General features: G+C 35.5%; 1 protein-coding gene across 2 annotated transcripts; it reads left to right on the top strand.

Annotated features, from left to right (window-relative positions):
• Positions 1-1,760: 1,760 nt before the first annotated feature.
• Cdc42 (cell division cycle 42) lies at positions 1,761-21,042 on the top strand. 2 transcript variants are annotated; one of them, XM_015485553.2, is made up of 6 exons: positions 1,761-1,817; positions 8,593-8,744; positions 11,577-11,649; positions 15,620-15,729; positions 15,849-16,046; positions 20,849-21,042. In XM_015485553.2, the coding sequence occupies exons 2-6, from the start codon at positions 8,640-8,642 to the stop codon at positions 20,936-20,938; spliced, it is 576 nt and encodes a 191-aa protein (XP_015341039.1). In that variant the 5' UTR covers positions 1,761-1,817; positions 8,593-8,639; the 3' UTR covers positions 20,939-21,042. The 2 variants fall into 2 exon arrangements, with proteins under 2 accessions (XP_015341039.1, XP_015341040.1); XM_015485554.2 differs by lacking the exons at positions 1,761-1,817; positions 20,849-21,042 and adding an exon at positions 19,375-20,250.
• The last annotated feature ends 184 nt before the right edge of the window (positions 21,043-21,226 follow it).

Genomic DNA, 21,226 nt, shown 5'->3' with positions numbered 1-21,226 from the left:
CAATAAAAAAAAAGTTTGAAAAGCTCATACTTCCCTCCCATATTATTATTTAGTCAACAATGTTTTAAATAAATTTTTAAAATTTAATTTTTTCCTTTTAATATATGGCTCAATATTATGTTAGAAGCCTTGGGAGGGAGATAAAGAAATATAAGCCTAGTACTACCCCCAGAGAGCTTAAAATCTGTTAGAATAAAGGCAATCACATATGAATAAGAAATAACATGATAGTACTCATGTGATTAATTTATTCACTGGAGTGACTGCTATGTGGCTGGTATTGTACTGTTTTTCGGGGCATAAAACAAGTCTTTTTGCGTTTTTGGAAATGTCCTTATTTTAAAGATCTGTCTTCTTTACTGCAATATTACAAATAAACAAGATAATTATAGATTATGACCAAACTGTAGAGGAAATAAACAGGGTAATATGATAGAGTGTAAGGAGGGAAGAAGTTGTTACTCACATAGTATATTCAGGGGAGGACTTTGTGAGGACAAGTGGTGATTTGAGCTGAGATCTGAAAGGTTGGAAGTCAACAGCTTCAGGAACAATGGGAAGGAGTATTGTTGTTAAAGACAAAAGGCAGGACAGAGACTGGCATGTTTGAGTACATAAGAAAACAAAACAAAAACCTAAGTGGCGAGAACATGGAGAGTGAAGATGGGGAGATGAGGATGTGATAGGAGTTTTGAAAGTTAAGAAAGGCCTTGTCTTGAGAGCTGTCTTAATCTGCTCTGGCTGCTATAGCAAAATACCATGGACTGGGTAAACAACTGAAATTTATCTCACAAGTCTAGAGGCTGGGATGTCCAAGATCAAGGCACCAACAGATTTCATTTCTGGTGGTTGATGGCTTTTTGGTACTTAGATGGTGCCTTTTCACTGATCCCATTCACCAATTAAGACTTAATTGCCTTCCAAAAGACCCTGTTTCCTAATAACTATCACCACAGGGATAGGTTTCATTAATTTTAAAGGGACCCAAAACATTTCGATCATACCAGGAGGTCAGACCATTGCGACGGAAGGTGAGATTTTTGGGTAGAAAGATAGTATAAAGTAAGATGAGTTGTGCGCAATGGTGCATGCCAATAATGCCAGCTATTTGAGAGGCAGGAAGATCCCAGCGTGGGCAATTTACAAAATCCTATCTTAAAAAGACATTGTCCTATAAAAAGACAATGGGACATTATTGTCTTTTACATATATAAACTGCCCAGTAAAAAGGGACAGTGGGCAAATATGATATCTTGGACAGTGGGACAAAATGGGTTAGAGGGGAGGGGTAATAAATCCCAGTATCTGTTTCAACAATCAAAAGATGATATAGCCCATGTTACTAATATTTCTGTTCTAGTCTACCTCAGATTTGACTATTGGTAAAATATCTACCAATTTTTCACATATTCACCAGTCTCATGTCAAAAGCAAGGAAAAAAAAAAAACAGCAGTAGGACTCTGTGCCATGGAGGCCTTGTCCGTTAAATTTCTATAATGATTCAATATTAAGAGTGAATAAATGGAGTGTTTGGGGAGAAAATGAAGTTACAACTATTTAAGGATAGAAATCAAAATGAGATTTGATTATTTTGAAAAATTAAGTTGATTAATGTTGTTAATTTATTATTGTTTTGTTGTTATTTTGGTGCTGGGGATTGAACCCAGAGGCGCTTAATAACTGAATCACATTCCCATCCCTTTTTATCTTTTGAGACAGGGTCTTGCAAAGTTGCCTAGGTCCTTGCTAAGTTTCTGAGACTGGCCTTGAATTTGGGTTCTTCCTGCTTTAGCTTCCTGAGTTGCTGAGATTACAGGTGTGTGCTACTGTGTTTGGCTAGTCTTGCTAATTTAAAGTAAAACAAGTTAAATATTGTTTTATTTAATGTTTGTAATTGTTTCATTTCTTTTTATATGTTCACTGTGAGAAGCCACTTTGCTTACAACTGTTTAAAATTTAAAACTAATTTTTTTAAAAAAATATTATTTAGTTTTATTTAGGTGGACACAATATCTTCATTTTATATTTATGTGGTGAGGATCGAACCCAGGGCCTCATGCGTGCTAGGCAAGCACTCTACCACTAAGCCATAACCCCAGCCCCCAAAACTAAATTTGTAGTTAACTGATGTGTTAAAACATAAAACTTGTACATGTTTATGTGGTGCCTTGTATATGTATTGTGTAATGTTTAAATCAGGTTAAACCTAGCTGGGTTTTTTTTTTTTTTTTTTTTTTTTTTTTGTGGTTGGAGCACTGGGGCTTCAACCCAGGGCACTAAACCACATCCACAGCTCTTTTCTATTTTTTATTTTGAGACAGGGGCTTTCTAAATAGTTGAGGCTGACTTTGGACTTTGGTGTAACAACTGAGCCACATCCAGCCTTCTTTAATATCTTATTTAGAGACAGGGTCTCACCAGTTGCTGAGGGCCTTGCTAAGTTGCTGAGGCTGGCTTTGAACTTTCCATCCTCCTGCCTCAGCCTCCTGAGCTGCTGGGATTATAGGCATGTGTCACCATGCTCGGCTCCTACCTTTCTTGATGGCAGGATTGGGTCTTTATTAATTTCTTCCTTGTTAGAATAGATGAAACATAAACAAAAGAAAACTATTTAATTCTTAGAGATGTGCTGACTGGCCTAGAAATGAGAGAAGATGGTAGAAAATAATTAAAAAAATTTTTAAGGAACATATTTTATAAAGAAAAGTTAGGGTAATGAATAAAATATGTAAGACTGGACATTATTACATTGCATTAATTTTAATAATTATGCTAAGAAACTATCTAATTGCTATATAATTGATATATATATATTTTGAAAACATAAACTCTTTTAACAAATTATTTCTCACAAATCTTAGTCAAACACGTGAACATGGTCTGGAATTTTTTTTTTTTAACCCTACTTAGGAGTTAATGCATTAGCTGTGTACTGTTTTATGGATGTTTGCATAAGACAGGAGACTTGTGGGTCATAGACAAAGAAGTTTATTACTTAAGGCATAGTATGTAGCATGATGTTAATCTCTGTGTTACTTCTCTTAGTCCCAAGACACAGCTCTGTGGAATTCCCTGGGTAAAAGGGGAACTTAAATTTTTGGCTTACCAGCAAGATGTAACTATAGGGGTACAAGAGACCCATCAGGACTATATTTTCTAGCACAACGTTATCTACTTATTTTTTTGGAGGGGGGGATTGAACCCAGGAGTGCTTTACCACTGAGCTTCATTCTTAGTCCTTTTAATTTAATTTTATTTTTGAGACAGGGTCTCGCTAAGTTGTTGAGCCTTTGAACTTGCAGTCCTCCTGCTTTAGCTTTCTAAATTATCTACTTTTTACTAAAAAATATCTTATAGAATTCCAATTTTAGTTGAGTTTTCAAGTTGAAATGGATATATTATTGAAAAGTTTCTTTTGGATTTTTATTAGGACAGATGCTTTGAGCAGGGATGTTTTTTCTTTGACTTTTTGAAGGGATGCCAAAGTTTTCTAAGATTGTTTATTGTGTATTCTGAAAATAAATTGTAACTATCTTTCCGAGGCCTGTTCTGTATTTGTTTGCAGTCTAAAAAAGTTGGAAAAGAATGTCAAGATACTTGGGTGCTGGGCTGAGGCTGTGGCTCAGCAATAGAGCGCTCGCCTAGCATATGTGAGGCCCTGGGTTTGATCCTCAGCACCACATAAAAATAAATAAATAAAATAAAGGTATTGTGTCCAACTGCAACTAAAAAACAAATATTAAAAAAAAAAAAGATATTTGGGTGCTGTCTAGCTTTGCAACATTAATCCTTGTGTTTTGGCCAGAATTTTCTTATATGTAAGATGTTGGGGGTAAAGTTAGTTCATTAAGGACTTTCATTAGGACTTTCTAAGCAATATCGTATTCTTGGTTAAACAAATAAGGTCAGCTATATTAATTTAATTTTTTTATATATATTCTGTGATGTAGACTAAACAACAATATTCAACATCTGCATACATGTGAGTGCATAGTATATATCTTTAGTTTGGATACTTGTGGTTTCTTTTTTTTAAATTTTTTTTTTTAGTTATAGATGGACACAATACCTTTATTTTATTTGCTTATTTGTACGTGGTGCTGGGGATTGAACCCAGTGCCTCACTCATGCTAGCCAAGTGCTCTACCATTGAGCCACAATCCTGTCCCATTTGTGGTTTCTTAAGAATCATATAGTAAATGTTTTTAAAAAGTACACTTTATCAGGGTGGTAGCACATGTCTATAATTCTAGCTATTGGGATACTGAGGCAGAGTATTGCAAATTTGTAGCCAATTTGAATTCTCTGTGCAATTTCATGAGACCCAGTCTCAAATAAAATAAAAAGAGTTGGGGATGTAGCTCAGTGGTAGCGTGCCCTTAGGTTCAGTCCTCAGTACCATAACAAAACCCATAGCTGGGCACAGAAACTGAGGCAAGAAGAATAAAAGTTCAGGACCAGTCTGGGGAGATCTTATTATTAATACTTAACATAGTTTTAAAAGGGGTATACTGATAGAGAATATAAAATTTTCAAAAAACACTTGTTAGTAAGTACTTAATCTCAAATCTTTCAATATATTGTATGTGCCTTGTTCCAGGAGAACCTTGGGATGTGTTGCTGGGATCCTCCCATTCTTCCATACAAATCCTTTTCCCAGGAATTGTTGATTGTGGAGTTTATTTGAGTGTTCGCCAATAATAATGAAGTAAAGAGAGAGTTCATAGCCTTTTTAAATGTGTAGTGCATGGACTCCACAAAACTTCTTGGGATTTAACTTTGAGATTCTCAAGGGTGATTAGACTCTTAAAATGTTAACAACCTAGAAGATACGGATATTGGTGTGGTTGTCTGATGGAGGAATAAATACTGGCAAAGAAAGTGGAAGATACATGCTCTTTCACAATGTTTTTCCTTTTATGATCGGCAGAATCATTTTTTGTACTGTAAATTGCCCAATTCGAGTTGTAAGTTATGGTACAAATGAACATCATTATCAAAGAGGTATAGTGTTTAATTATTGGTGCAAAATAACTGTTCTAGCCAAGTCACTAGAACATTGGATAGCAAAATGGTAATCGTTTTTTTCCTGCTATAGTGATTTGACCTTATTTTGACAGGTTAACATGGGATATACTAATATATCTGGCCTAGTTTCCCCTGAAGCTGTTGAAGCTGTCATTGTATATATATTGCAAAAGCAAAGTGTCTTTTCTGGCCACAATTTGTGGGTCATCTGGTATCATTTTTTTTTAAAGGGTTTTGTTTTGTTTTTTAATATTTCTCAGTTGTTGAAGGATCTTTATAATTTTTTAAAATATCTTTTTAGTTGTTGGTGGACTTTTATTTTATTCATTTACTTATATGTGGTGCTGAGAACTGAACCCAGTGCTTCACATGTATGCGACACATGCTCTACCATCGAGCCACAACCTCAGCCCTGGACCTTTATTTTATTCATTTATTTATATGTAGTGTTGAGAATCGAACACAGAGCCTCACCTGTGTGAGGCAAGTGCTCATTTTAGTATATGAAATAACTATTAATACCTGCTAAGGGCTTTGCAGAATAGTCTTAATTATATTCGAGCTTGATTCTGAAATGACCCCCTTTGTAATGGTAGGTAGCTCAAAATTCAATTATATATTTGGTGAGAAGTATGAGTACTGGGCTGGGGTTGTGGCTCAGTGGTAGAGCACGTGTCTCACCTAGCATGTGAGGCACTGGGTTTGATTCTTAGCACCACATAAAAATAAATAAAGGTATAAAAATAATAACTTAAAAAAAAGAACCATGAGTACTATAATTATTCTGGAAATAAAAAGAAATTGTACAGGGTGCCATAATGCACGCCTGTAATCCCAGCATCTTGGGAGGCTGAGGCAGAAGGATCACGAGTTCAAAGCCAGCCTCAGCAATTTAGCAAGGCCCTAATCAATTCGGTGAGACTCTGTTTCTAAATAAAATACAAAAAAATGCTGGGAATGTGGCTCAGTGGTTACGTGCCCTTAAGTTCAATTCTTGGCACCAAAAAAAAAAAGAGAAAAATTGTATTCCTTTCTAAGGAGTTCGTTATAACTCCTTATATTGACTTAAGGTTGCCTTTACTCAGTCAATACTAATAACTAACATTTACTAAACTCTTAGTGTATGTAGACACTGTTTTAAATTTGCATGTATTATGTATTCAGTTTACCCTATGAAGATGGTGTGTATTGCTGTCTTCATTTTTAGAGAAGGGGAAGCTAAGCCACAGAAAAGTTAAATAATTTGTGCAAGCTAGGCACAGTGGTACACACCTGTGATCCCAACTACTTGGAAGGCTGAGGCAAAAGGATTCAAGTTTGAAGTCAGCTATAACAATCTAGCGGGACCCTGTCTCAAAATAAAAAAGGGCTGGGGATGTATCTCAGTGGTCAAATGCTTGCCTAGTACGTATAAAACTCTGGGTTCATTTCCCAGTACCACAACAACAGTAAACAACAGAAACAACAAAAACCCCTAAGCTCCCATAGCTAGAGTATGGTAGAGCCAGTCTGACTCTAGAACCCAGGCTGTTCGTAACAGATAACATTAGTTTCTAACAAATTGCTGAGCTGTCAGGTTGGGAAGCCTAAGAAATGAAAGATTTGTGGGTCAATATAAAGATTTGTGGGTTACTCTATCTTTCTTACTCTCTATTCTTGTTTGACACACTTCTATTAAAAATTCACTAGTTGTCTGTAGGGTGAAGAAATGGGGAAATGAACTTAGATCCTACTTCTTACTTCCTCTTTATTTTTGCCACCTTCTTTGCATTGCTGGCAACTCTCATAGCCATATAATTGCCACTCCACTAGCTGTGATCATATTTGTTTTTATTAATGTTACTTTTCAGGAGAGGAAGTATGGTATGATGTTTAAGAGCAAAGACTTTAGAGCCAGACTTCTTGGGTTTAAATCCCAATTCTACCACTTATTGGCTGAGTAACCTTGGCCTGATTACTTAACTATGTCTCATCTTTTTACCTGTAGGGTAGGGTAATAACAGTGTCATATTGTATATGAATGTTGGGAGGATGAAATGTGTGAGTATGTGTAGTGTGTTTAGAAGAGTGCATGCATGGCATCTAGTAAGTGCTATGTAAGTATTTTCATTATCTCTGTTTTTAAAAAAATTAAAGAAATTTAACCTTTATTTATTAGTTGTTTTATTTATTTTTATGTGGTGTTGAGGATCGAACCTAGGGCCTCACTTGTCCTAGGCAGACACTGTACCACTGAGCCACAACCCCAGACCCATAACGGTTGTTATTTGAGAACAATTTTAAGTTGAACCAGTTACTGATTTAGGCTAGGGATCAGGATCTTTAAATTTTTTTTGATTGGTTCATTATATTTATACTTAATAGTGGGATTCATTATGTCATATTCATACATGATGTGTGAAGTAATATATACCTATATTCAAAAATATTAATAGGCATTTGTAAATCATCATGATTAAGTATTATGAAGGGAGCTCTGTAAGCAAATAGCCCTGATTTCGGACTCAAAGTTAGGTGGGTCTTTATTTTCATTCCATAGGGTTGCAGTTCTAGCCAAAAATTGTAACCCCTTCAGGGCTGTAATTGAAATAGGTTTTAATGTTGAAATCTAGGTGTGTACAGTGTGTTTTCTTTTTTTCTTTTTAAAAATTCTCCCAGGAAAACAGTTAACGTATTTCATTGAATCTAAGATTCCATTTATCCCAGTTTCATAGATGTCAAAATATGAGGGGAAAATGGCTGATATTAATTGTAAGATGTCCTCAATAAAGATACATTCTGATTTTAGAGATACAGATGTGACAGAAAGTATCAGTATTGATGAAATACAATAAATCTTTGGCAAATCTGTCATTGAAGCTTCTTAGAATGGAGGACTATTAGTATGAAGCTGAAGTAATTCTGTCAGTATGTTTTAGAGCAATCTTAGAAATGCAGATTTTGGATTCTTCATGTCATGAATATTGAACTAGTAACTATGCAACCTGGTGCTACAGTAGCTGCTGAGACTAGGGATCACTTGGATATTTGTCCAGTTCATGCTGTTCACATATTCTGGTGTTAGTGGTGGTGCTCTGCTGTTTGTTGGTTATAGCCTGAGTAACTATAGCTCTAAGGCTGAGTAGATGAGCTGTTCATTAAAGCAATGGTCTTTGTGTGGCAGTGTAGTTTGCATAGGGGTATACGTAATGCACATGTGTGTACATACAACTGAAGGAAAGGTTTCACAAAATAATAGCTGATACACTGCAGGGTTCTGATTCTGATAGAAGCCTCTTCTCCTTCATTATAAAAAGAAACATACTGCTCATTTTTGTATTGGACTCTTAAAAAATAACACTTAAGTAGTTGAAACTACCAGGGATGGAAACAGAAAATTGACTCTTATTTGTTATTGTGACTTTCAGCAAGTCACCATTTTTCTTTTTAGGATCTTTCAGCCGTAGTAATTGTGCTGTTTCTATGAATATACTTGTTGCTAGTTGAGGGAAAGTATATATATGTAAATACATATAAATATAAAAGTACAAATCAATAAAACAAATATCTTTAATCTTTTGTAGGTCATCAAATTTGAAATATTTAAAGTGGATACAAAACTGTTTCCGCAATGCAGACAATTAAGTGCGTTGTTGTGGGCGATGGTGCTGTTGGTAAAACATGCCTCCTGATATCCTATACAACAAACAAATTTCCATCCGAATATGTACCAACTGTAAGTATAAAGACTTCTGTCTGTTAGTGAAATGTATTATAACTTGATATCCTTAGAAATTTCTTTATGTACTGAAATTTTCTGTTTTTAAAAATCTTAATTTCTCATGGGTAAATTATATACACTTTAATTAAACAGTTAAAAAAACAGTGGAAAGCCAGAAAGGGTGACACAAGAGTTTGCAAAGGGAGGCAAAACTCCAGTAGATAAGATTCTAAAGAGTGGTCTTGGAGAAGTATGCCCTACATCTTGAATGAGATGACTTTTTTTGATATCTTGGCCAATGATGGATCAATGCTTCGAGGTCTTCTGGGGTGCTCTTCAGAGTCGTGTAACTTCAGAGAAAGTAGTATGTATCTTATGGAGCTGTTTTCTTAGCAGTAATGAAGTTCTAGGGAAAACCTGTTTGGTTATGAGAGTACAGACAGAAGCCTTTGGTTGTCTTCCCCCATATATATATATATTTTTTAAATAACTCCTTGTAAGAGTAGAGGTAAAATGGGGATAATGAGGATAATAAGATGAAACATATTTAGAGTGACAACACACTTGTGAAAACATACTTTTGGGGATACAGTGTTTGTTTCACTTGTAAACATTTCTGAGTCTGTATTATAAGACTTTTATTATTTGGTGTAATAAAAGTTTTTATATGTATATATGGATCTCTATATGTGTATATATGGTTTATATGGTTTTTATATGTGTATATATGGATCTCTGAGAAAAGGATAAAGAAGGGAGAGGAATAGTAAAATAAAGTTTTAAATGAACCTATTATTTAGGTAAAAATAGATCTGTGTAGCACACATAATGTACCCATAGTTCCTGTTTAAGTTATTATAAAAATAGATTTGGTATAAAATGCATATTTGTGTTCACCTATGAACTGAGATAACATAAGATAATAGAAATTTAGAACTGAAAGCATCAAATATATCTATCACCTTATTTATCTTCTATTGATGAGGAATTCAGGCCCAACCTGGGTATGAAACTTAGATGTCTTAAGTAATCAAACACTAGTTATGAGTAGAGTCTGGAATGGATGACAAGCTTTTATGATTCCCTGTTTTTTTTTTTGTTGTTGTTGTTTTGTTTTAAAGATTTATGATTCCCTTTTTTTTGTTTGTTTGTTTTTTGTTTTGTTTCACTATGTTGCGTAGGCTAATCTTCAGCTTCTGGGTTTGAGTGATTCTCTCCTGTCTTAGCTTCCAGAGAAGCTGGGACTATAGCTGCATGCTACCATGTGCAACAACTGATTCTTATTCTGGTCTTGTATATGAGGGCTTTTTACTTTTTTTTTTTTTTTTTGATATTGGGAATTGAACCCAGGTATGCTCTGACACTGAGCTACATTCTTTTTATTTTGAGGCAGGGTATCATCAAGTTGCTGAGGGTTATTTTTTAGGCTCTTCTAACATGTAACTTAAGAAAATAACCTATGTGGTTTGAGACTTGAAGTACAATTCATTCCATTTCCTTGTGAACCAGAATTGACTTCTTTACCATTTCACTGCTGTCCTTGCTTCCAACCTTTACATTTTAACAAGCTCCCAAACAACTTATTAAAACATGAACCAGAAAATTTGAGTAGGGAGCTAAAAGGTTAAGCAGGGCTAGTCTTCAAATGTGGTACACTTTCCAGTTTAGAAGCATAGCTTTTTTTTTTTTTTCAAAAAATTGATTAAAATCATTTAATTTAGACATTTTTATTGTACTTTGACAAAATTACAGTGATATATATAAAAACATTGCTTTTTAAAAAAAATTGTTGTTTATTTTTATGTGGTGCTGGGGATCAAACCTAGTGCCTCACATGTGTAGGCAAGCACTCTACCACTGAGCCACAACCTCAGCCCCCAAACATTGCTTTTTGGTTGTAAACGAATTCAGAGGAATCCATGGATTAATATTGGGTCTTTGCCCACTTACCATTACCTCCCATTTTCACAAATAACTTAGTACAACCAATTATATATACCTAATATATATCTAGTCAAAGACGATATCTTAGGTCATGTAGCTTGTACCCAATAACATGAATTTTTACTATATTTTCTGGTGCCTGGTATCAAATGCAGGGCTTCACACATGCTGGCAAATGCTCTGTCATTGTCCTATACTCCCAGCCCAACATGAATTTCACTATGAAATTCTAAATAAATAATCTGTCAGCTTTTTCTTTCACACTTTCCTGGAGTGCTTTACTACGTCTCTCATGTGGGCTTTTTTGCCACAAGGCTCTTCTCCTCTGAGACTCTGAAAGAAAAAAAGATTATCATGGATCTAGGAGATTTTAATTCTAGTTTAAAAGGAAATGGTCTAGGAAGGAAAAACTTCCTTAGAAAGCAGATTGAACCTTGAAGTAAACTGTTATCTTAAATGTTTCTGACTTGAATAGGATCATTTTGCTTAAGTAGGGGCTCCTCCCATGATACCTATAACCCTTTTGTGGCTCTTTATCTAGTCTGCTGGGGGTAGAGCAGCCATCCCAGGTTACTTTTTCCTAGAACCATTTAGTTCATGCAAGGGTTTGGTTGATAAGGTTGGTTATATAAGGAAGATTGACTAAAGAAGGATTAAGTCTTAGGAAGGAGGCTGGGGTTGTAGCTCAGTGGTAGAGCCCTTGCCTATCGTGTGAGGCACTGGGTTCGATTCTCAGCACTACATATAAATAAATAAAGGTCCATTGACAACTTAAAAAAAAAATATATATATATATATATGTGAATGATAAATCTTAGGAAGGAAACTTTGCCTTAGGAACAGTCCTGTTCCATTTTGACCCACCCTTCACACATTAACAATGGTGTATTGTTTTGTTTTTAGGTTTTTGACAACTATGCAGTCACAGTTATGATTGGTGGAGAGCCATATACTCTTGGACTTTTTGATACTGCAGGTGAAAACTTACTGTCTTTTATAATGTAATAGTTATTGATTTTTTTTTGACATTTGGGAAATTTATACATAGCAAATCATTTACCTTATGTTAATAGTTAGCAGGATTGAATATAATGACCAAAGAGCAGTCCCAAACCTGGGAGGACTACTAGGAGTTTAGAGTATGCTGATGGATGGTGTGGTAGGAGATCAAATAGAGCAGACTGCATTAGAGAAGCTCTAATTGAACCAACACCCTGACGTGTACACCTTGCAGAGATTTGGGAACTATGTTGATGGTTGGGGAGTAACTAAGGGAATGAATTCAGAGGAAAAATGACTATTGATTGTCTCACTGCATTCCTACCTTCCCCTTTTTTAGTGCCTAGAGTTTCCTAAATATGCCCAAGGTTGTAATTTTGTAAACCATTATGATTGCTTTCATTTGAAGGCTTATGTAGTATGTAGTGTAGTATGTGTTTAGAAAGCTGCTTATAGTAAGTAGCTTGTTATTTTATACTGTATCTGAAAATAGTTTTACAGGTGAACCAAATTTATCTTACAGTATTTACATTTGTTTTCAGCTATCAAGATTATAAGAACAAACTGTCTGCTTCCTTGAATGTACCTTACTCTTCAGTGTCCTCAGTTTTATTTTCTACTTGTTTTTAACAGTGGCTACATGTCTTAATTTCTGACTTCTCTCTCTAGTCTCTTATGAATTCAACCTAAAAGAAATCTTAGAAAAGTGATCTTTCAATTTACAGGAATTCTAAACTGTCTTCTTTTTATGAGTTAATTCTGCCATTGTCTGTCAGCTCTCATGGAGTGTGTTTACGCCCACTTTGAGGAACTGTCTGGATTTAATTGGGAGGGTGAAATGGAAAGATAATAGAAAATAGTTAAGTTTAGAGAAAATTTTAATGACTTGTAAGTAGTAAAAGTAATGGCATATTAGAGGCAACTTGAAAAATAGAGAAAACAGTGACCTATAATCTCATGATAGGCGAAGGACGTTTTCTGTGTGCCTTTGGAGGAATTGGTATGCTGAAAAAAGACAATTTATGGCCACTTGTGATTGAAAATTAAATTTTGCTTCCAGACTTCCAAGCTTATTTTTGTAAGCCTTTACAAAATTTTAATACCACTTTAAAAAGTTTTGTGGATGTATAATGCAATAAAATTCACTCATTTTAAGTATTCAGTTTGAGTTTTACATTCACCATAATCAAGATATATAACTTTTTTTTATCATCCTAAAAAGTTTTCTTGTGCCCTTTTACAGTCCATTTTTTCCTTCTTTGAACTGACCTCAGACAACCATAGATCTTCTTTTTGGTTTCTATAGTTTGCTTTTCTAGTATTTCATGTATCTGGAATCAAATAATGTATAGTTTTTGTGTTTGACTACTTTCATTTGGCATGTTTGTGAGAGCCATCAATGTTGTGTGTATCGATAGTTTCTCTTTATTGCTGAGTAGTTTTCCATTCTAAGGGCATACCATTTACAAGTTGATGGATGTCTGGGTTCCAGGTTTAAGCTATTATAAATGCTTGTGCTGTGAACTGCTTCCATATTTTAGCTGCTATAAACACGAGTATTTGAATACCTCCTTGAGACCTTGCTTTCGATTCTTTTGGGTATATACCCAGAAATGGAGTTGTTAGATCATGTGATAATTCTATTTTTAATTTTTTGAGCAACCTGTTTTCCACAGCGCAGTGCCATTTTATGTTCCTGCCAACTATGCACAAGGATTCAGTTTCTCCACATCCTTGCCAACACTTACTGTTTTGTTTTTTTTGATACTAATCATCCTAATGTGTATAAGATATTATAGTGTAGGGTTGTTTGTTTGTTTGTTTGTTTGTTTGTTTTGACATGGGGTCTTTTTATCTTGCACAGCCTGGTCATGAACTTCTGGGTTCAATAGAACTTGCTGTCTCAGCCTTCTAAATAGCTGGAACTCTAGGCACATGCTGCCACATCTGACTTCATTATAATTTTGACTTGATCACTAATGATTTGTGATCTTGAGCATCTTTTCATACATTCATTAACTGTTTGCACGTCTTCTTTGGAGAAATGTTTATTTTAGTTCTTTGCCCTCTAAAAAAAAAAAGGTCTTTTTTTTTTTTTTTTTAAAAAATAATGTGCTGAGGATAAAACTCAGTGCCTCACACATGCCAGGCAAACATTCTGCCACTGAGCTACAACCCCAGCCCTCTTTGCCCTTTTTTGAAATGTTTTTTTTTTTTTTTTTTTTCCGGTTGAGTTTCGGGATGTCTCTGTAGTATTCTGGATGTTAATTCTTTATCAGATATGTGTGATTTGTGTGATTTGCAAATATTTTTGTGGAACCTTTTACTCTTGTCGATACTGGCCTCCCCTCCACCACCCTTTTCCAAGCTAGGGATTAAGTCCAGGGGATATACCACTGAGCTCTACTCCCAACCTTGGTATTGTCTTTGTTTAAAATATATTTTTAGTTGTAGATGGACCCAATACCCTTATTTTGTTTGTTTAGTTTTGTGTGATGCTGGGGATCAAACCCAGGGCCTCACATGTGCTAGGTAAGTGCTCCACTGCTGAGCTGCAACCCCAGCCCCTTGATGTTGCCGTTTGATACATAAACATTTTAAATTGTCATGAAGTCCAGTTTGTTGTTTGGTTGCCTGTGCCTTTGTTATTATATAAAAAAATCATTGCCATGGGGCTGGGTTGTGGCTCAGCGGTAGAGTGCTCGCCTAGTGCTTGTGAGACGCTGGGTTCAATCCTCAGTACCACATATATATAAATAAAAATAAATAAATAAAGGAATAAATAAAGGTATTGTGTCCAACTACAACTAAAAAAATAAAAAAAATTATTGCCATGTCCAATGCTATGAAGCTTTTAATTTTTATTATTGATAAAATTATAAATTTTTTCTATTCCAAATAATTCTTTTTTAAAAAAATTTATTAATTGAACTTATTTATTTATTTATTTATTTATATGTGGTGCTGAGACTTGAACCCAGTGCCTCATGCATGCCAGGCAAGTGCGCTACCACTGAGCCATAACCCCAGCCCCCAAATAATTCTTTGGGATTTTTGAAGGGATTATATTGAATCTGTAGGTTCCTTTGGGTAGCGTTGACATCTTAATATTGTTTGGGGCTGGGGTTGTGGCTCAGCGGTAGAGCGCTGGCCTAGTGTTTGCAAGGCCCAGGGTTCGATCCCTAAAATAAAGATATTGTGTCCAACTACAACTAAAAAATAAATATAAAAAACAAACAAAAAACCCCAATATTAAGTCTTCTAATCCATGAGTGTGGAATGTGTTCCCACTTATTTATGTCTTCTTTCGTTTCTTTTAGCAGTTTTGTAATTTTCACTCTACTAATCTTTCATCTCTTTTGGTTAATTCCTAAGTATTTTATTCTTTTTGAGTATCCATTGATTCTTGCCATTTTCCCCCCAGGTCTTCTCAGTTTCAGATACTGGTCTTCTATGAACACATTAACTATACATATTATTTACTTTGATAGTCATGAGAAGTAATGGATTTTATCAGCAGAGTTTGAGATTTTTGTTCCCTCAAGTGGTTTCACTATGATTGCTTCTTAGATATGACTAGGACTGATTTTTAACCATATCTGTAGCAACAGTTTATTGTTATTGCATTATCGTTGAATTACTAATGGACTAAATGATTGAAAACTATAAACTGGAAATAAAAGCAAGTAATTAATATAATTGTTGCTGTTCTGAATTCTTGACATATATAAATGGAATTAGTTAAGTGAGAATATTGCCCCCAAGTATTTTATTACTGAACCATTTTGTAAGTCTAAAAAAAATATGACTTTTCATTAGATAATTTGCTTTCTGGCTAATGATTAGTGTGTTGTTAAGCTGCATGCTTAATCTGTTGACTGACTTGTGATTTTAACATAAGAACACCAAAATTCAGTTGCTGAATTCTCTCCAATTTTTTGCTTTAGGGCAAGAGGATTATGACAGATTACGACCGCTGAGTTATCCACAAACAGATGTATTTCTAGTCTGTTTTTCAGTGGTCTCTCCGTCCTCATTTGAAAATGTGAAAGAAAAGGTAAGTTGGTAAGATACTCTTCTCCTGAAAAGGTCTTCACAATTTGTGTTGATCTGTCATAAAAAAACTTTGGAGGCTTTCAGATTAATAAAGGTCTATTTAAAATACCTTTTCTTTAGTGGGTGCCTGAGATAACTCACCACTGTCCAAAGACTCCTTTCTTGCTTGTCGGGACCCAAATTGATCTCAGAGATGACCCATCTACTATCGAGAAACTTGCCAAGAACAAACAGAAGCCTATCACTCCAGAAACTGCTGAAAAGCTGGCCCGTGATCTGAAGGCTGTCAAGTATGTGGAGTGTTCTGCACTCACACAGGTAAGGACTGTGGTGAACCTATGTTTCTTTATGGTTGAGAGTTGCTTGTAGCATTGAGATGCAGAGATAATTTCTAACAGTGGTCAACAGTCCTCAAAGCTTCCCAGGAAGAATACGATTGGCTTCATACATTATATGTTGTTTTGATGGAGGCCTCTGGGTTTATGGAGAACATTATTAGTCTCTAAAGCTCTTGCATTGGTGGGTTCCCATGTTGTTTTACTGAATGATTGAAGTGGTCAAGTCTGTTTAAAAACAAACAAAAAACAAAATAAGAAGAAAAAAAAACTTTCAGGAGAGGTCCAGACTTATGGGAGAGAATACAAATGACTGTTTTTCTCTTTGGAGGCTTAAATTTTCATTTAAATATATGTGTTTTTTTTTTTTTTGGCCAATTTCGACAAAATTGATGCTATATTGTTTCTGGGGCAATTCAATTGGGGCAGAGAATCAGTTAAAATATTTTGAGACTTTTCGGGTCAGAAGAGGCTCCCTTGGCTATTTCTGCCATAGTCCTCAAGCATGCTTCATGTAGTGTCACTATTCCTGTCTTTTTGGAGGCATTCCTTCCTCATGCTGATCTCTTCTGGCCATTTCTGAGTGCTTTCGATTTCTCCTAATAGTTAATGGGAACTCAGGTTCTGAGGATAGGAAGCAATGAGTGGGAGAGTTGTAAACCATTTATATACTTCAGTATCTTTACCTTTTTGTTATTGCCGATCCCCTCCTTGGAGTATTGTTTTGCGGGCAAAGGAAAGAATTATGGAAATAATGAGCACAGAGCTCTATCGTCTACTGGTACTGGTGCTTTGAAATTTGAACAATGAGAAGACATGCCTGATAATGTAGAAGTTACTAATAATTGTATTACATTTATTATCATGCTTTTTAGGTAATTGTTTTTATTAAGTTTTTAAAAAACACTATTGGATTCTTGATTATATGGGTAAGTGGCATATATAATTATGTATATTATATTTGCATTAGGTATTTAGTATATAGGACCTAACACATAACTTAGTGTTTCCCATTTTGTGCTTGGTTGGATATTTAAAGATAATACTTTTATGCTGGGTGTGGTGGCACCCACCTGTAATCCCAAATGACTGAGGAGGCTGAGGCAGGAGGATTGCAAGTTTGAGGCTAGCCTCAGCAACTTAATAAGACTCTGTCTTAAGAAAAGATCTGGGGATGTAGCTCAGTGATAAAGCATCATTGCATTCAGTCCTCAGTACCTGCCCTTTTATGCTTAAATGGATATTCCCCAGAATAACTTCAAGTCCTACTATCAGACGATTTGAACACATTTTCCTAAAAGTTTTCCCAAGCTATTTAATGCTATTGTAAAAGCAAATATTTAGATGTCCAGAAGAATTTATATTTCTCATACAACACAGATGACAATTAAAAAAAAAAAAAAAAGCCTCATTGCATTTCATAGAAAAGTGTCCCAGTATGTATTATTGGGTGAGGTGAGAGGGATGTGTGTGGAACATCCACCTCAGAGTTGGACACCACAGACTCTGTTTCATGTCCTGTGTTGCTAGATATGGGCTGTTTTTGGGAAAATGGAGGCAATAGGCCACATGGACCTAGTTTTAGATCACTGATGAAGCTTATTTTAGATAATTAGATGCTTCACTTAAGATTTGTACATTGTGAACAGGTGTACATAGTGAATCACTTTGCAGAGAATAAGTTTAGAAGGGTATAGCAGGTACTTTTTTTTTTTTTTTAACAGATTCTGAAGCTAGACATTGAAGCAAGAGAAAATAGAAAATGGGGTCTGTGATTGTGTATATGAATGAGTACTTTCAAGACTGCAGATTCACTAAAACTAAACTCTGTAAACAGATAGTGGGTAAAGCCAAGATTAGTTTGGTTTCTAAGGTATTTATGCTTTGTCCATAATAAGAAAGGATTTCCTTCTTGTTATGGATTATACCCTAATTTCTAATGATCTTCCTCCTCTTTTTTTTTTTTTTTTAAATAAAGTTTATTTCCTTTTCTACCTCTTACTTTTATATTTGACTGTGAGGATTTGTTTCTAGATGTATAGAAAGAATTGTAGAGGAACTTTTAAGTTTTGTATAGCATTTCTTCTATGAAAATAAGGTAGAAAGAAGATAACTTTTTAGTCTCTTTCCCTCTTTTTAAGTACTGATTACTGTCTTGCAATTTTTTTTTGTTTTTAATCTAATGGAATGTGTGAGTACCATTCCTCTGAGACACCATTGTGGGGTAAGGGTGTGAGAAGGAACACACCTTCTGGGGCTCACAACCATTGGAGCTGTGTTCTAGGACTTTTGGGGACATTTTTACCTGGGCTCAAATTGACCTAAAGAACATGTGAAACTGCTTTGGGTGGTAAACTTGTGGCTTCAGATTTAGGTGAGTTTAGATGAATCTATAGATCTGGGCCCAGGTACCACTACTACCAAGTCACACTGTCATGGTGGAGTTTCTGGCTGAGGTGTAAGTGTATTTCTACATCTTAATCGCTGTAGATCTGAGAATATTATTTGTTTTCACTCCATGCTTTATGCCCTGATACCATGCAGACATCTTAAAGCACCGACTGCTTGCTAAAACTCATTCTAGGACCCCATTCTTTGTTTTCTTATGATTCGGGTGGTGGTTACTTGCTCTAATAACATTGCTGAATAACTGAAGTGTATGCTGTTTCTAGAGTCCATTCATTAAGACTCCTCTCAGTTGCTACTGTTGCACAGTGAATCACTTCTAAATTAACTTTTTTGTTCTAAGAAATTGATGTACTCTGAAATTCTGATTAATCCCATCCAGATATATCACTGAATCTAGAAACATGTAGCATGCCTGTTAGTCGATATTTGTGTCCTTCAGTTATTCAGGGGCTGAATTCACATAAGCCTGAAATTGCAATAGATTTATTTCCAAAGTATGTGTGCCATTCTTTCCATAGAAATACTAGGAGATTTTACGAGGCTTAATTTTCCAACACAAGTATCTTGTGTTTACATATCCATTCTTCTTCCTGGGCATTATTTACATTAAAATGTTGTAATATTAGATTTCATTGTATGATTATTTTAGAAATCAAAATAGTGCACTTTCATAAAAATTGTTGTCTTGAGTGCTCAGTGAACCTTTTTTTGAGGTGAAGTTCCTGTTCAGTTATATGCTTTCCCAATATTGAGTTGAAGATCTAACATTGTGGCATTTATTTTTCTAAAAGCACATTGCTTCTGTGAATTCAGCTCATTTAATCCAGACTGCTATTGTATCTGCTAGTCTTTCTAATCCTCTAACCTGGCTGCTATTCTCTCTCCTCCCCTCTGTCTTGTAGAGAGGTCTGAAGAATGTGTTTGATGAGGCTATCCTAGCTGCCCTCGAGCCTCCGGAAACTCAACCCAAAAGGAAGTGCTGTATATTCTAAACTGTTTTCTCCTTCCCCTCTTTGCTGCTGCTTTCTGTCCCACTACTGTAGAAAATTAATTTAAAAACAAAGGAATAAAATCATCCTGTTTGAAAGCCTCTGCGTCTTTTTACTCACCACCTTAGAGCAATCTCTGTATTAGTTTTTGATCAACAATGCAATATCTTAATAGACTATTTTTTGTGATCAGTAGTCAAGTTGGGCTTGTTTAACTTTCTGCTGCTTGAGTTGCCTGATGCTCAGAGCTTTTTGGTTTGAAATTACTGTTGCAAAAGGGAATGTGGTCTGGCATTAAGAATGTCCTCTTGGAGAAAATAAGAAGAGTTTTTAACACTTCTAGATCTTAGTTCTAGATGGAGAAAGCAACACAAACATCTTTTTACTCTTATGATCAATTGTTAATTGTAATTGCATGATGAACTTTATGAAAAAAGGGTGACTTGCTAGTAGAGTGTAAATGGGGAAGGGAGGATTCTTTTCTGGTTTTCCTTTGTGTAGTGAAACTTTGTGTTGCTATTGCTTTGGCTGTCAGTGCTGTAGTGGAGTATTTGTCAGTGTGGGGTGGGGAAGATATTGATGTATCTGCTACTGCTTTATGAGTTCATTTGTTACATTATCTTTTAAGAATAGCTTCCATTTTAATAGTTGACTTAAGGTTTGTTAACATTGAGATGTAAAGCTACCACCTTTATATTTTCTTGCTTCTGATTTATTGTTGTGAGGGAAACATACAATTGTGGTTACCTTTAAATTTTGAAATTAAAAATATACAATTGTTTGTATAAATGGCTGATGAAGCTTTATTCCTGTTGCATTGACTGGCTCTAACTACAGATGTATCAGGTACCCATCTCTTTGCTTCCTTGAATCCCCTTGGTTCTAATTGGTGGGATAAAGGGAGTTCAAAGTGAATATCTACGCAGCTGCCATAACTGTGCTCTTTGCCTGTGCCTTCCATACAGTAAGGATGCCACTGCCTGGGTGGCCTCTCAGTCCTTTTTCACATCCAGTTGTTTCATTTGAATGCAGAGCTGCTGCCCTGTTTCTGTGTGAAGTGTTTCAGTGGCACGTTAACAAAACTCATTGAATGAGCAAATGTGCTTGTTTGCTTTTTGTGACATACATTGGTCTGTAAAAACTTGTATGAAGGGACCATTGTCTTACACATGAGTATCTGTTCCTCTGCTCTGGCATTGCTGAATCCTTCCAGTGCCCTGCCTGGACAAAACTTGGTGAAGTGAGACTGTGATGTTGATATTCAGGGTTGTTCTTAATGTTTCTTCATTTGCCCACTCTTGAAGGTTTGACTGTTTTGAAAACTTGAACTCCAACTCTATTATACTGAAAATCAGACTGCCGATTTCTTCTTTCTACCCCTTTTCAGAAAGGCCTAAAGAATGTGTTTGATGAAGCAATATTGGCTGCCCTGGAGCCTCCAGAACCGAAGAAGAGCCGCAGGTGTGTGCTGCTATGAACATCTCTTCAGAGTCCTTTCTGCACAGCTGGTGTCGGCATCATACTAAAAGCAATGTTTAAATCAAACTAAAGATTAAAAATTAAAATTCGTTTCTGCAATAATGACAAATGCCCTGCACCTACCCACATGCACTCATGTGAGACAAGGCCCATAGGTATGCCCCCCCACCCCGCCATACTAGTTAATTTTGAGTAATTGTGTATTGTCAGAAAGTGATAAGTACTAGTTTTTGTTGTTTAAAAAAAAAAAAACAAAAAAAAAACCAAACCACTTTTTTTTTTTTTT

The sequence above is a fragment of the Marmota marmota genome, unplaced genomic scaffold (assembly GCF_001458135.2).
Source record: "Marmota marmota marmota unplaced genomic scaffold, marMar, whole genome shotgun sequence".
In the NCBI taxonomy this organism is placed as follows: Eukaryota; Metazoa; Chordata; class Mammalia; order Rodentia; family Sciuridae; genus Marmota; species Marmota marmota.
Note: the sequence above shows the minus strand (reverse complement) of the source record. Positions and strands in the feature narration are given on the sequence as shown.